General features: G+C 41.8%; 1 protein-coding gene across 1 annotated transcript; it reads right to left on the reverse strand.

Moving 5' to 3' along the window:
• Positions 1-13,137: 13,137 nt before the first annotated feature.
• On the reverse strand, positions 13,138-15,032 carry LOC120440057. The gene is made up of 2 exons (XM_039611645.1): positions 13,960-15,032; positions 13,138-13,690 (listed from the first exon to the last, which is right to left on the reverse strand). Exons 1-2 carry the CDS (start codon positions 14,441-14,443, stop codon positions 13,242-13,244), a joined length of 933 nt encoding a protein of 310 aa, XP_039467579.1. The 5' UTR covers positions 14,444-15,032; the 3' UTR covers positions 13,138-13,241.
• Positions 15,033-15,241: the final 209 nt, after the last annotated feature.

Genomic DNA, 15,241 nt, shown 5'->3' on the forward strand with positions numbered 1-15,241 from the left:
AGCACCCAGGCTTGGCTTATATTGAGGCGGGTGAAACTCGTGTCAGCACCGGTCGCTCTCTATTTGGGTCAGATATAAACCGAGTTTAGGTGTAGTTTCTTTAGCAGCAGTTTTCTTATGTGTTGCTGATAGTCGGCTAGCTAGCTAGCGCCGCTAGCATAGTTAGCTCGCGCCGCTAGCAACCCTTCGTGAAAAAGCACCCAGGCTTGGCTTATATTGAGGCGGGTGAAAACTCGTGTCAGCACCGGTCGCTCTCTATTTGGGTCAGATATAAACCGAGTTTAGGTGTAGTTTATTTAGCAGCAGTTCTCTTATGTGTTGCTGATAGTCGGCTAGCTAGCTAGCACCGCTAGCATAGTTAGCTCGCGCCGCTAGCAACCCTTCGTGAAAAAGCACCCAGGCTTGGCTTATATTGAGGCGGGTGAAACTCGTGTCAGCACCGGTCGCTCTCTATTTGGGTCAGATATAAACCGAGTTTAGGTGTAATTTATTTTCGTTGACCTTTACAATCGTAATGCCACGGGAGTTTATATACAGCTGTGTGCGCACTAAGTTACTGACGTTGGACTTTATTTTATTCATTAGGGTTAGTTCATAGAGTTGCCGTGCCGTACAAACGGAATCGTCCCACATTCAGAGAAAACATTATGATTTATTCTGTCGTTACGAAGCCTCCCCTGTCATTCTCTCGCGTGTTGAAACGTCAATCATGAAACTGATCAATGATCGGCTGTTCGCTCTTATTTATCGCGCTAAACAACAGCAGCACGTTTAAGCTTGATCAGCTGTTGTTAGAATTCTTTTGATTTTAATTTCTAGTATCAGCTGATGTTTGCTGGAGCATGAAGATGAAATCAGGAGATGTCCTTACTGAATCATCAGAGCTGAACTGGTGATGGAGAAACAGGTTTACACTTTAGGTGACATGAATGAGTTGAAGGAAGTTATGAGTTGTTTCTGAGAGACAAAGACCAAGCTCCTTTTTGTGTAGCTGACAGCTGGTAACTGTGCAGGGGCGGATCTAGCAAAGCTTTTAGGGGGAGCTAGGGCATTAACAGAGAAAGGTGGACACAAAGATATACTTTTCTTTCTTACTCTCATATAAAATATTTAGCTTTTATTAAATAGTTATCTGAATCTCACAACCAAAGTTTGTATAATAATACACAGGATTGGCTGTAGACCATTGTTCATAATTCAGAACACTGTGTAAAAATAACAAAAACAAAAAGTGAATGCATGTGTGAAAAGTGGTCTATAATGTAATGCTTCAAAGTGTGTTCATGCAAACATTGTCGGGTCTGCCGTGGTACAATGGGACTTCTGCTCATGAACCTGTGTGCACAGCGCCTGCAAATCGGCGCTGTACAAAGTAACTTCATCTTTACACAAAACTGTAAGCTGTCATCTGTGAAGCGTGAGCGGTGTTTGTTTTACCATAGTTCATGGTGGAGAATGGCTGCTCTTCTGAGTTTTGCTCTCTGTAGCCGTATGAATGGCAAACTACAGTGATTAGCAGCGGCATAGGCACACATAAAATTTCTTCTGAAATTTTCGCTTTCTAGTTATTATTATTATTATTATTCTCCATCTTCCGCCTAAATTTCGCACGTATCACGCCCGCAGTTTTGAGAAAAGCTTCATATATGTTACCTCATTTTGTGCGGCTGGATCTGGAATGGTGTGCTATGACTTTTGGTGTTTATGACTATTATAGTTTTTAAATATTAATATTTTAGTGAAAATTTTCCCGCGCTCCTCTGCCAAACAGTTTTGACAATAGGGGTACATATGTTACATCATTTTGTGCGGCTGGAGCTGGGCTAGTATGGTGTGACTTTTGGTGTTTATAACTTTTATAGTTTTTGAAATATTTAGATTTTAGTGCAAATTTAGGCCAATTTCTAGGCTCCTGAGAAAGATTCTGCTTTTGGCACCATAGAAACAGACTTCATTTGTGGTGTCTTGGCTCTCTCTAGTGGTATACCGGGAGTAGTACAGCCGAAAAGATTTTATCCTTGTGTTGAAAACTCCATATCCCACAATTCATAGCACGCCTCTACAGAGTGAACAATGGCGGCCACCACTTCGTTTTTATATGTCTTTTATTCGTGTTTCTAGGTCACAAAATAAACTTTTAAGATATTTTCAGGCGAGAATGTAGGTGTGTAAACTTCAAATATCTGCTTGTTTTATCAAGACATCCCATATTTAGCGACAGTGCTCTGACGACATCGGTCCTGCCTGACAGCTAGCCGGCTACCTAGCTAGCTGCCGCACTTGGCTGCAAATGGATAGCGAGGGACTCTCTCTGTCGTTTCACCTCCCGGTCTCTCGCAAATGCTCGCATAGAATCGGAGTTACAGCTGGATGTGGAAAAAATAACTGAGTTGTTTGGTGGTGCTATAACGCGGAGCTACAACAGTGGGCAGCTATCCACGTGTATGACAGAAAGGACATGCCGCGACCGCCGATCGACAGGTGTTTGCTAACGCGGAGGTCAATCGTGGATCAGGGAAAGCGAAGGCAGGAGCGTGAGGTGAACTGAATTTCAGGTAAGAAGTTATGACCTGCACTCTATTTGGGTCAGATATAAACCGAGTTTAGGTGTAGTTTATTTAGCAGCAGTTCTCTTATGTGTTGCTGATAGTCGGCTAGCTAGCTAGCGCCGCTAGCATAGTTAGCTAGCACCGCTAGCGACCCTTCGTGAAAAAGCACCCAGGCTTGGCTTATATTGAGGCGGGTGAAACTCGTGTCAGCACCCGGTCGCTCGCCGACAGTATGTGTTTTAGCTGGACTTATTTTTCGCTTATATGGACCGATGATTTATTTATTTATTCATTTTAGTAACGGTATAAACAGTGAAAGGTGGTGGATTGGCCAGATGTAAACTTCAAATATCTGCTCGTGTTACCAAGACATCCCATATTAGCTCTGATGTTTTCGGTGCCTGCAAAGAGCTAGACAGGTAGCTAGCTAACCCGAGCTGGCTGTCTTTTTGACTCAGGGTCATAGCTGGACTTATTTTTCGTTTTTATGAGCCGATGAGGGTTTTTTTTTTAGTAACGGTACAAACAGTGAAAGGCGGTGGATTGTCCAGATGCTGGTCGATGTGGAAAAAATAACTGAGTTGTTTGGTAGTCGCTGACGCGGAGCTACAACCGAGGGCAGCTATCCACCGTGTGTGTCAGAAAGAACATGCGGGAACGAGGCGGCGAGGCGACCGCCGATCGACCGGTGGTAGATCGTGGATCAGGGAAACCGAAGGCAGGAGAAGCAGGCGGCTGCCGGTCGGAGCGTGAGGTGAACTGAATTTCAGGTAAGAAGTTATGACCTGCACTCTATTTGGGTCAGATATAAACCGAGTTTAGGTGTAGTTTATTTTCGTTGTGCTGACTTTTTACAATCAGTTATAATAACTCGTACTGCGTGTGCGCGCTAAGTTACTGATGTTGAACTTTATGACAGCCTCCCCTGTCATTCTCTCGCCTGTTCAAACTTCAGTCATGAAACTGATCAATGATCGGCTTTTCTCTCTTGTTTGTTTATCGCGCTAAACAACAGCAGCACGTTTAAGCTTGATCAGCTGTTGTTAGAATTCATTTGATTTTAATTTCTAGTATCAGCTGATGTTTGCTGGAGCCACAGCTGTAGAAGCGGCTGGTCGAAACCAGGAGATGACCTTACTGAATCATCAGAGCTGAACTGGTGATGGAGAAACAGGTTTACCTTTTTTTTAGGTGACATGAATGAGTTGAAGGAAGTTATGAACTGTTTCTGAGAGAAATAAACACCAAGCTCCTTTTTATTTAGCTGACAGCTGGTAACTGTGCAGGGGCGGATCTAGCAAAGCTTTTGCCAGGGGCCAGGTAGGGCATTAACAGAGAAAGGTGGACACAAGAAGATATACTTTTCTTTCTTACTCTCATACAGGAGTGCAGAATTATTAGGCAAGTTGTATTTTTGAGGAATAATTTTATTATTGAACAACAACCATGTTCTCAATGAACCCAAAAACACATTAATATCAAAGCTGAATGTTTTGGAAGTAGTTTTAGTTTGTGTTTAGTTTTAGCTATTTTAGGGGATATCTGTGTGTGCAGGTGACTATTACTGTGCATAATTATTAGGCAACTTAACAAAAACAAATATATACCCATTTCAATTATTTATTTTACCAGTGAAACCAATATTACATCTCCACATTCACAAATATACATTTCTGACATTCAAAACAAAACAAAAACAAATCAGCGACCAATATAGCCACCTTTCTTTGCAAGGACACTCAAAAGCCTGCCATCCATGGATTCTGTCAGTGTTTTGATCTGTTCACCATCAACATTGCGTGCAGCAGCAACCACAGCCTCCCAGACACTGTTCAGAGAGGTGTACTGTTTTCCTCCTTGTAAATCTCACATTTGATGATGGACCACAGGTTCTCAATGGGGTTCAGATCAGGTGAACAAGGAGGCCATGTCATTAGTTTTTCTTCTTTTATACCCTTTCTTGCCAGCCACGCTGTGGAGTACTTGGACGCGTGTGATGGAGCATTGTCCTGCATGAAAATCATGTTTTTCTTGAAGGATGCAGACTTCTTCCTGTACCACTGCTTGAAGAAGGTGTCTTCCAGAAACTTGCAGTAGGACTGGGAGTTGAGCTTGACGCCATCCTCAACCCGAAAAAGGCCCCACAAGCTCATCTTTGATGATACCAGCCCAAACCAGTACTCCACCTCCACCTTGCTGGCGTCTGAGTGGGACTGGAGCTCTCTGCCCTTACCAATCCAGCCACGGGCCCATCCATCTGGCCCATCAAGACTCACTCTCATTTCATCAGTCCATAAAACCTTAGAAAAATCAGTCTTGAGATATTTCTTGGACCAGTCTTGACGTTTCAGCTTGTGTGTCTTGTTCAGTGGTGGTCGTCTTTCAGCCTTTCTTACCTTGGCCATGTCTCTGAGTATTGCACACCTTGTGCTTTTGGGCACTCCAGTGATGTTGCAGCTCTGAAATATGGCCAAACTGGTGGCAAGTGGCATCTTGGCAGCTGCACGCTTGACTTTTCTCAGTTCATGGGCAGTTATTTTGCGCCTTGTTTTTCCACACGCTTCTTGCGACCCTGTTGACTATTTTGAATGAAACGCTTGATTGTTCGATGATCACGCTTCAGAAGCTTTGCAATTTTAAGACTGCTGCATCCCTCTGCAAGATATCTCACTATTTTTGACTTTTCTGAGCCTGTCAAGTCCTTCTTTTGACCCATTTTGCCAAAGGAAAGGAAGTTGCCTAATAATTATGCACACCTGATATAGGGTGTTGATGTCATTAGACCACACCCCTTCTCATTACAGAGATGCACATCACCTAATATGCTTAATTGGTAGTAGGCTTTCGAGCCTATACAGCTTGGAGTAAGACAACATGCATGAAGAGGATGATGTGGACAAAATACTCATTTGCCTAATAATTCTGCACTCCCTGTATAAAATATTTCGCTTTTATTAAATAGTTATCTGAATCTTACAACCAAAGTTTGTATAATAATACACAAGATTGGCTGTAGACCATTGTTCATCATTCAGAACACTGTGTAAAAATAACAAAAACAAAAAGTGAATGCAAAAGTGCATAAATATTTATTTTACGTGTTTGATATGTGTGGCGGGCGTGGTCTGCAGTGCCGCTGCAGGGGAGGTGGACCCACCTGAGGGGCATCTGCAATCACACCCCTCGGGCGTAGTCTGTGCTCTCTCGGCTGTTTTTGGGTGTGTGTCGGGCTGTGAGTTGAAAAGCTACAGCTGGCTGGGAGGTACACCAACCATGTGTGAAAAGTGGTCCATAACGCACTGGTTCAAAGTGTGTTCGTGCAAACATTGTCGGGGTCTGCCGTGGTACAGAGGGACTTCTGCTTATGAACCTGTGTGCACAGCGTCTGCAAATCGGCGCTGTACAAAGTGACCTCATCTTTACCCAAAACTGTAAGCTGTCATCTGTGAGGCGCGAGCGGTGTTTGTTTTTACCATAATTCATGGTGGAGTTTTGCTGTCTGTAGCCGTATGAATGGAAAACTACACAGATTAGCAGCGGCATAGGCACACATAAAATTTCTTCTGAAATTTTCGCTTTCTAGTTGATTATATTGTCTCACTGTGTTTCTGTTTACCTTGGCAGACTTCTGTTTGGGATTTTCCCTTAACATTTCTTGGTCCTTCGAACCGGATGAGACAGCCTTTTTAAAGCAGCTCTCACAGAAGGCGCCTCACCAGGTCCCGTCGGTGCGAGAAGCCCACGTTGAAGTCTGCCGGCAGCTCACATACTAGGTGTGTGATAAAACCCAAGAGCGTGAATTCGGGTCTTGGTCAACGTTTTACAAGCGGTCCGCACCGTCGGGGGCTGATCAGGTGCATCTGAAGAAACCAGCGCCAAGGTAAGACAGACTACTTTGAGATAATAAAGGTTTGCGCAAAAACGAAAACGAAACTTAAAAGAAATAGACTCGTCCAAGAGAGACTGGAAGCATTAAGCTCGTCTTGAGGACTGGTAGTCAGCTCGCCCGCAGAGGGTTGGAAGCAGTAAAATAAAGATTGAGCTCGTCATAAGTGATTGGTAGCTCCCCGAAAGGGTAAAATAGGCCTAGCTCGCCCACAGTGGCTGGAAGCAGTACGCTCGCCTTAAGAGGCTGGTAGCGTGAACGCGCGTTGAAACTGTCTGTCTTTTATTGTCTATTTTTGTGGTGGAATAAGTTGATTTTTACAGCACAATAAGGAGGCTGAACTATTCCACTGATTTGTTTACTGTTGGTCGTGTGGTGTGTGGTGTGTGTGTGTATTACTAAGCGCTAAATACATAAAGAAAGAAATAAAATAAGTAGAAATAAACATATAAAACAAATAAGAAAATGGGAAATAAAGCAACAAAACTCACTGCTGACGAGCAGTGGCTAGAAAAGAAATGTCCAGGCGCCGGACAAATTAGTGCATATAGATGGAGAAATCCAAAGAAAACCTAAATGTCCCACGTGGGAGGGAAAATGTATAACTAAATTATAAGAAACCCTCCAAGCAGAAATAAATACTGAAAAGGAAGCTAAAAAGAAATCAAAGCGTACACAAGAGTTGTAATATTTTAAAGCATGGAAAGAGGAATGAAGTGGAATAAACAAAAGGTTAAATTAAGGTTAACTTAAATTAAAGCAATGAAACAAAATAACAATAAACAATACAATGATAACATTAATAATGACATACTATTAATAGGAAGAGGCACCTCAGTCAGTTATGATGCGAGGTGGAAGATTGTTAAAAGTAGTCTGAGTCAAGCTTAAGGTTTGCTCAAACTCAGTACAATGATATAGGAGATGAAGAAAATAAGGAAATAACTACACTAATCAGGTGCATAGAGACACTTGACCTGCTTGTAAACCTGTCATCTTAGATGAGACTTTGTTGAGATGAAGAGCAAACCTATACTAACAACTAATAAGCCAAACCCTGTATACAACAGCTAAAGCTACAGGTTTGAGAAGCTGAATAAAATGAATTAAATATGTGGACACTACCAAGCTGATGAGCAAGTTACACATAATGATTAGGCATATGATTTACTAATGCAGATGTAATAACTTTATTCTAAAATTCAAGGAGAACAAACAAGAACAACATCTTCAGTTATGTCTTGTTGTTGTTCTCTGTGCAGTGTGCTAAGTTTTGTTTTTTGTTTCTTTTGTTTTTTTGAAATGTTGCTTGAGTGATGAGTACTGTAACTTCTGAAGTAGCTCTCACCATGTGTCCTTGATGATGATAAGTCCAGAGCCAGCTGAGAGCTGGGTTATCTGTTTTGTTTTATGTGACAAGGCTGAGAAATTAAAACTTAGTTTCTTGTTTTGAAAAAAAAAGAAAAAAAAAAAGAGAGAGGCCCCTACTCTCTGAATACAATATTCTCTTCATAACTCGGCAGTATGAAATGTCATGAAACAGTGTAACTCACTCACAGTAAATCAGCAGTATAGGATAATACAAACCTATCTAATAGATCTAATGATCTTCAAATTCTTTTAACTAAGAAGTGTGATGCAAACTAAAACTACATACTGATTACACAAGAAGTATGATGTGACCTACAGCAGTATCATGATTCACTCATTTTGATTACAGGTATAATGTAATATATGACAGCATAATAATCTCACAACTGCTACAAGCACATTTGCCTTTCTTAACACACGCGAGTGAAAGGCAACTGTTAAGAAAATGCCCTTTTGGGTGAGACAGGCCCAGAGGCCCTGCATGCAAGCGTACTAACACACATACATGCAATGAAGAGCAGCTTACACTACAGCACACACTATATGTGCGCCTCTATATCTCACATTGGTGTTAAAACAGGAAAAACTTAATAGTTTTGTTATCAACTGCTGAATTTACCCACTACTGACATTTAACTCTCCAGCTTGCAGGACAATAGGTGAAACGTTTGTGAAAACAGAGAAGGAAAAATAAAGACACAGAGAGAGTCTGGTATGACCAAGCAGTGATCAGACAATAAATTTAGTTGGTAATACAATAAATTGTGAGATGCTTTCTCCTTGATTGATGCAACACAAGTAGTTTACTGTATGGAGGAAATTCTCTTTTGTGATAATCTTTTGAACGTGCATTTCTGTTGACCTGTCAATTTAGCGCATTATAAGCTGATATGCAAATTAGTTGATTGATATTAGATTTGAAAAAATAACTGTATTATAAAATAAGTGAATAAGATGTAACAACGGTTGAAATTAGTTTTTGTTTCTAGTGTGTGGAGAAGGTTTTATCATGGCACACATCTGTTTACATGGAGGAAACTTCTCATGTGATGCGACATTTAGCAGTTTGCAAGTGTGCAGCACATCAGAAGAATGACTATGAAATTACAAAGGAAACAATTTTACTGACAAAGGATGAACAAAAAGCAGCTCCCACAGCTGAGCAAAAGAAATGGCTGAAATGCAGAGCGCAACTAAGAGATGACTTGATGATTTGTGAAGGAAAACCAATACTTCCAAAATCTCTACACAAAACAGCAGTTTTAGTGACACATGGAGTTACTCTCCATGCGTCAACAGGAGGATAGGAGATATAATCTCCAAAACACCTTTACACTCTAAATTTGAAACTTCAGCAAAATGCTTATGTAACCATTTTATTCCAACATATGGCATCCCCACTCTGATAAGATCAGATAATGGGACACACTTTGTCAATGAGGTAATCAGCAAAGTCTCTGAAGCACTAGGGTTTAACATCAAATATCACTGTGCTTATCATCCTCAAAGTGCCGGCCTAGTAGAAAGGACAAACGGCACAATAAAACAGAGGCTTAGAAAATGTATGGAAGAAACAGGAAGGCCGTGGCCAGAGTGCATAGGCCTAGTAAAAATGTGGATGAGATTAACACAAGGTTCACAAAAACTTACGCCTTTTGAAATCATTCATGGCAGACCATTTCCACTGCCAATCACAAGTGAACCTTTAGATAAATCAATCAGAGAAACTACACTAGCAGAATGGATGTCAAAACTGCTGGAAAACAAAGATATTGTTTTAAACAATAAACTGCCTTCTGAATCTTCTCCAGTATCTTGCAGGTTGAAGCCAGGTGATTGGGTCCTGATTCGAGTTCTCCAGAGAAAGAATTGGAGCTCGCCCCGCTGGGAAGGCCCATACCAAGTGCTTATCACCACACCAACTGCCTGTAAGATAGCAGAAAGACCATCTTGGATTCACCAAAGTCACTGCAAGAAAGTGAGTGACAGCCCAGACTCATAGACGCCGGCACCCCTACCCTCAGGTGATCTGACTGGTGAAGGGAGGGCTGATTGGGTATATCCCGCCCTCTGCTTCTTGCCAGTAGTCTACTCACCTGAGGACCTAGGTGTGTTTGGTCGCCATGAAGACGCTTGTTGTCCTCGTGGCTGCAGTGTTGCCAACTTAGCGACTTTGTCGCTATATTTAGCGAGTTTTCAGACCCCCTAGCGACTTTTTTTCTTAAAAAAGTCATCATTCATGGCGACTTTTTTTCTTAAAAAAGTCGCTAAAAAAAGACGTGAAAGCACGTATCCCTTTTACTCTCAACAAGCAGCGGGTGCTGTAACACAGTCAGTTCTTCTTTTACTCTTTTACTCTTATGCTGTTTTGTGGATCACAAGGTTTAAAACTACTTATAAACACACACACAAAGTAACTCCACCAGAGTGCCTATTTCGGTCACTTTTGCGGTCCAAGCCGGGTAAAGGAGCAGGGTTGGAATTGTGACATTAAAAAAAACAATAATTGCTAAAAGAAATTTAATTTGTAGTTCTAAATAAACTCTAAATGCATTTAGGACGTTTTTTACTCACTTTATGTCTCTTCCACGATGTTATTTCTCTCTCCAACAACATAGGTTACAATTATATTAGCATGACCAATTATGCAAATTAGGTGATGACGTCATTTAGCGACTTCTAGCGACTTTTAGGACAACCAATAGCGATTTTCCTTACTGAGGAGTTGGCAACACTGCGTGGCTGTCCTCCTACTCCCAGCAGGACTCCTCATGTTTTTAGAGGATGGTACAGAAGACGAACAGCACCACCTACGGACGAGATGGACGCATGACAATTCACACCTCCGTGACATGACACAAGACCACATTCACCCATGGATGAATAACGCATGGTACCGCTACGTACATGACAGAACTAAGGGAGAGCCTAATAACACTGCATGTTATGTCTGCTCCCACATGCCATGCACTTCAACACATCCCACCTTTTATGGAAACTACATGAATAAAACGCAAGCCAAGTGCGCTGCCAGCTTTTCGGGCGTTGGCTATCAACATAAGAAAATCATCATTGATGAGACAAGCTCTATCATCTATTCACTTAACTTTCTCAGTATCTTTCAGGGGCCACCCCGATACGAGATAATCACCGTCGAAAACGCTGGGCTTGACAACGGAACGTGTGACCAGCTCTTCTGGATCAACTTCAACGTGACAAATCGGAACACGTCCATTCACTTCCCAGTGTTCTTGGACCAAACCCCAGGGAAGAACCACTCCATGTGCTACCGACAAGACAACGGTAACAGACCCTAGGCAACACCACCAACTGTAACCAAACCGCAGCCAACGGAGAGGCGCACCTGTAAACACGCCCACGCCCAGCAACGGCACCTACTGGGTGCAGGGAATGGCCTGGCTGTGTGGACAACGTGCCTACTTCATACTACCACCGGATGGACGGGCACCTGTGCCCCAATCTTCATTTCAGACCACACCTTCAGGATGTCAGCTGTAAATAGCTCTCAGACTACAAGACGACGACGAGACGTCTCCACAATGCAACCACATGACCCCATCTATGGCAGTGATGTGCCAGAGGAATTTAAGCTTTGGACCACGGACAAAAGGTCCTCCACTCACTGTTTCCATGGGTGGGCACCGGAAAGAACATGTTAAGGATTGAAACTTTGGACTGTTCCTGAATGCCTCGTGCAAAATCAACAATCAACAAAATGAAGAGATTGATGCCCTGCGCATAACTGTGATGCAACACCGAGTCGCACTGGACATGATTCTGGCTGAAAAAGGAGGACTCTGTATACTCTTTAACAACACATGCTGTACATGCATTCCAGATAATGTTCACTCTTCCAACATGACCGACGCCTTACGCACGCTGAAACAACTCAGGGACGCTCAGCAACAGGACTATGTCACGAACACTGAAGATTGGCTTACCTGGCTGTTGAGTGGTTCCTGGAAATCTCTTTTCATAAAAGGACTGGTTTTTGTAGGAGTTCTTCTACTCCTACTCTGTTGTTTTACTTCTTGTATTTTGCCATGTGTACAATCAATGATTAATAAAGTTGTTGCAGTTCATGTGCAGGCATACCTGACACTGCCCATGGACGAAGATGATGATGATCCCCCTGACACTGAAATGCTGTGATACACCAATGTATGACGTGCTGATTAAAAATGCGCTGCAAGAAATCATGCACAGATAATAAACCAATGGTGTTTTAACTAGTGTGAAAGTTAAACAACAGGAGGGAAATGTGAAAAGATTTTGTTTATTATTCAAATATGCTTTGCTTGTGATTGTGTAAACTCTGAATGACGAATCACCCTGATAAAACGTGAAACCTTGCCTATGCTTATCAAATGCCTGTGAAGACAAGTTCCTGTGCAAAGAGCAACGGAAAATACCACTTAAGCAGACGTTTAGTATAGTACAGACAGAATGTTTAGTAAGATATGCATTTGTCAGTTAAGCAATCTATATTCTGAAAACAGGCGGAGACTGCCTCCGTCTGCTGTGTAACCTACATGCCTATATAACCTGCAATAAAGAAGAGTACTGTGTGACTGTCTCTCGACACGTTCACCCATGTACATGTAATTGATTATATTGTCTCACTGTGTTTCTGTTTACCTTGGCAGACTTCTGTTTGGGATTTTCCCTTAACATTCTGTTTTCTTTTATCAGTTCCCACAGCGATAGTACAGAGCTGAACAAGCAGTTCTGACTCCCTACCAGGAAAAGGAGCTGCTTCACACACACACACACACACACACACTCACTCACATTCCACTAAACAAATGTATTCATTATTGTATTACTTTTCTTGTGTATAACTAAAGACAAGTGCAAGAACAGAGCATACATCACAGGGCCCCCACTCTGGTGTGAGTGTTCTGTGATCGCCCTTGCAAGTAAAAATCTGCAGCGTGTGTCTCTCCACTCTCTGACTGTCAGCTGAAGAAGTGTCATTTAGAATAAATCTCTTGACAGGCTCATACAAATATGGTCACTAAAGGCTCCAGAAGATTAACCTGGTGGAGGTCAAAATGCTCACTTGGAAACTAAAGAAGGGCCTTACAGTGGTCTCCATTATTCAAATTCTGATGCTTATATAGTCATTTCCCTATGAGCAATGTCATGTGACTCTCCAAACAGGCTGCTGGACATCAGGATGTGCAAACATGAAATTATAAATGTAGCAGGGAAGGAGTATTTCCAGGATTTCTGAAATGGGATGGAACAGGGGGAGCAAGAATCAGAATACTTAATCGGAAATAAAATCAGCACAGAAAACAATAGGCATCATTTTCGGGCTCATGTGTAGCCCTGTGCTCTTTAATCATTTTAATTAGTTATATATTGTTGGGTAGTTTGAGTTCTAACAATGCAATTAATCTAAAAAGAATTTAAAAAATGAAAACTTCAAAATAAATGGGAAAAAGAGCAAAACATAGTAGCGTAAAAGCTGGAAGTAGCATAAGATTGTAAAAAAAAAAACACATAAAGAAAGTACATGTTAGCGTTCTGTGATCGCCCTTGCAAGTAAAAATCTGCAGCGTGTGTGTCTCCACTCTCTGACTCTCAGCTGAAGAAGTGTCATTTAGAATAAATCTCTTGACATTTATTTTGGTCCTTCGTAGCCGGGACAGAAACATCAGAACTGTTATCTGTGACTCTGTTCCAGGATCCAGCACTGATTCCTGACGCCGTGGGAAGCCAGCACCGAAGTCTGTGCACAGCCCTCTTAGACGAGGTCGAAAGACCCGGACCGTTAAATTCGGATTCGGGCCGGTGTTTATAGTCTGGTCCATGGCGGTGGGATTCAGTCTGACGATCCGAACCACCAGTGAGTCGTCTGAGGGTGAGAGAAACACTATTTTGGTTAGGAATCGCCGTAATGAACCGAATAACAAACAAAATAGAAAAATAAAATAGGTTAGGATTCGCCGTAAGAAACCGAATTAGACTTAGGTTTTAGAGGTAGCCGTAATTACTTCGTAACAAATTGTAAAAGCGCGCAAATGTCTATGTGTGTATGTGTCTGGAAGTAAGTTGATTTTACAGCACAATACGCTGCTGAACTACTTCTATTTTATTTGTTTTCTTTGCTTGAGGCTCACGTACTGGTAACAAAGGAGAACGGTTGAGTTTTATCTCGTAAAACTGATACCGCTTCATTTTTTAGAAGTGGAGTAGAAGGGCGTATCAGCAACCACTCTGAAGTCAAGCGTGCCAGTGACGGCCCAGCAAAATCTTTGAAAATGGGGAATAAACAAACAAAATTAACACCTGATGAGGAATGGTTAGAAAAGCAGCAAGCCGGAGCAGGAATAATAAGTGCAAATAGGTGGAGAAATCCACAAAAAGCTAAAAACCGCAGCTGGGAAGGGAAATGCAATCCCTCAGCTGTTACCCAGCTGAGAGCTGCCCTGAAACAAGAAATTACATTAACAAAAGACCCAAAGAAAAAATTAAAACGTAAAGAAGAGTATAAACTTTTCCAAGCATGGGAAACCAAAGCTGAAAGGAGAACTGAAAACAAGAAAAAGAAAGAGGAAAAGAAAAAACAATTTAAATGCGCTTCCATTAAAGGATTACTACCACCCATTAGGTCTCATGTAGAAAAGCATTGGGTAACGCAAGGTACAGGCACAGCAGATAAGGCGCTTCAATATGCTAACCATGCACAGACAGTGGTGAAAAAGAAAGAGAAGGTCTCAGTTTTTGCCCTCGACGCTGACACTGTTCTCACAGCTTTCAGTGGAGGCTACAGGGGAGGTTTCAGAGGCCAAAAGACAGGGAGAGGAATGCATAGGGCAGGAGCAGGGGGTAGAGGCAGGCCTAGACACACACCAAGCAGTGGTTTTAGTACTACATGCTGGAAGTGTGGAAAAGAGGGACACTTTGCACGTGACTGTAAGACACAGAGAACGCCCGACACAGAATGATTAGCTGCAACCACTGTGGCTGCCACCACCCAGACAGATGAAAGGGAGAGACAGAAAAAAAAATTAAAAAAAATAAACAAAAGGCTAAATTAAATTAGAGCTTAACTGTAATGTATTCAAACTGATAATAGCAAGGATAACAACCTGTAAACTGGTATTAACAATGAAACATAGTTGGGATGAAGACCATGCCCAGAATGAATAGAATGAAAGAAAATACATAATTCACACAAACACATATTAAATGAAATAGAGAGATGTATAAGGTATATTAAGGTTGTGTCAGTGTTAAGCCAAAGAAAGTGTGTGAAAAAGAAAATGTCTCCAGCTTGGGAAAGGGTGAAACCCTAACCCTCACCCGCAGCCCTTGGTGGATACAAAATAAAATATAAATAAATATTGTAATATATTATTGCTGTTATATAAAAAGATAATAACCTTAATAATGACATAATATT

Source organism: Oreochromis aureus, linkage group 4 (genome assembly GCF_013358895.1).
Source record: "Oreochromis aureus strain Israel breed Guangdong linkage group 4, ZZ_aureus, whole genome shotgun sequence".
In the NCBI taxonomy this organism is placed as follows: domain Eukaryota; kingdom Metazoa; phylum Chordata; class Actinopteri; order Cichliformes; family Cichlidae; genus Oreochromis; species Oreochromis aureus.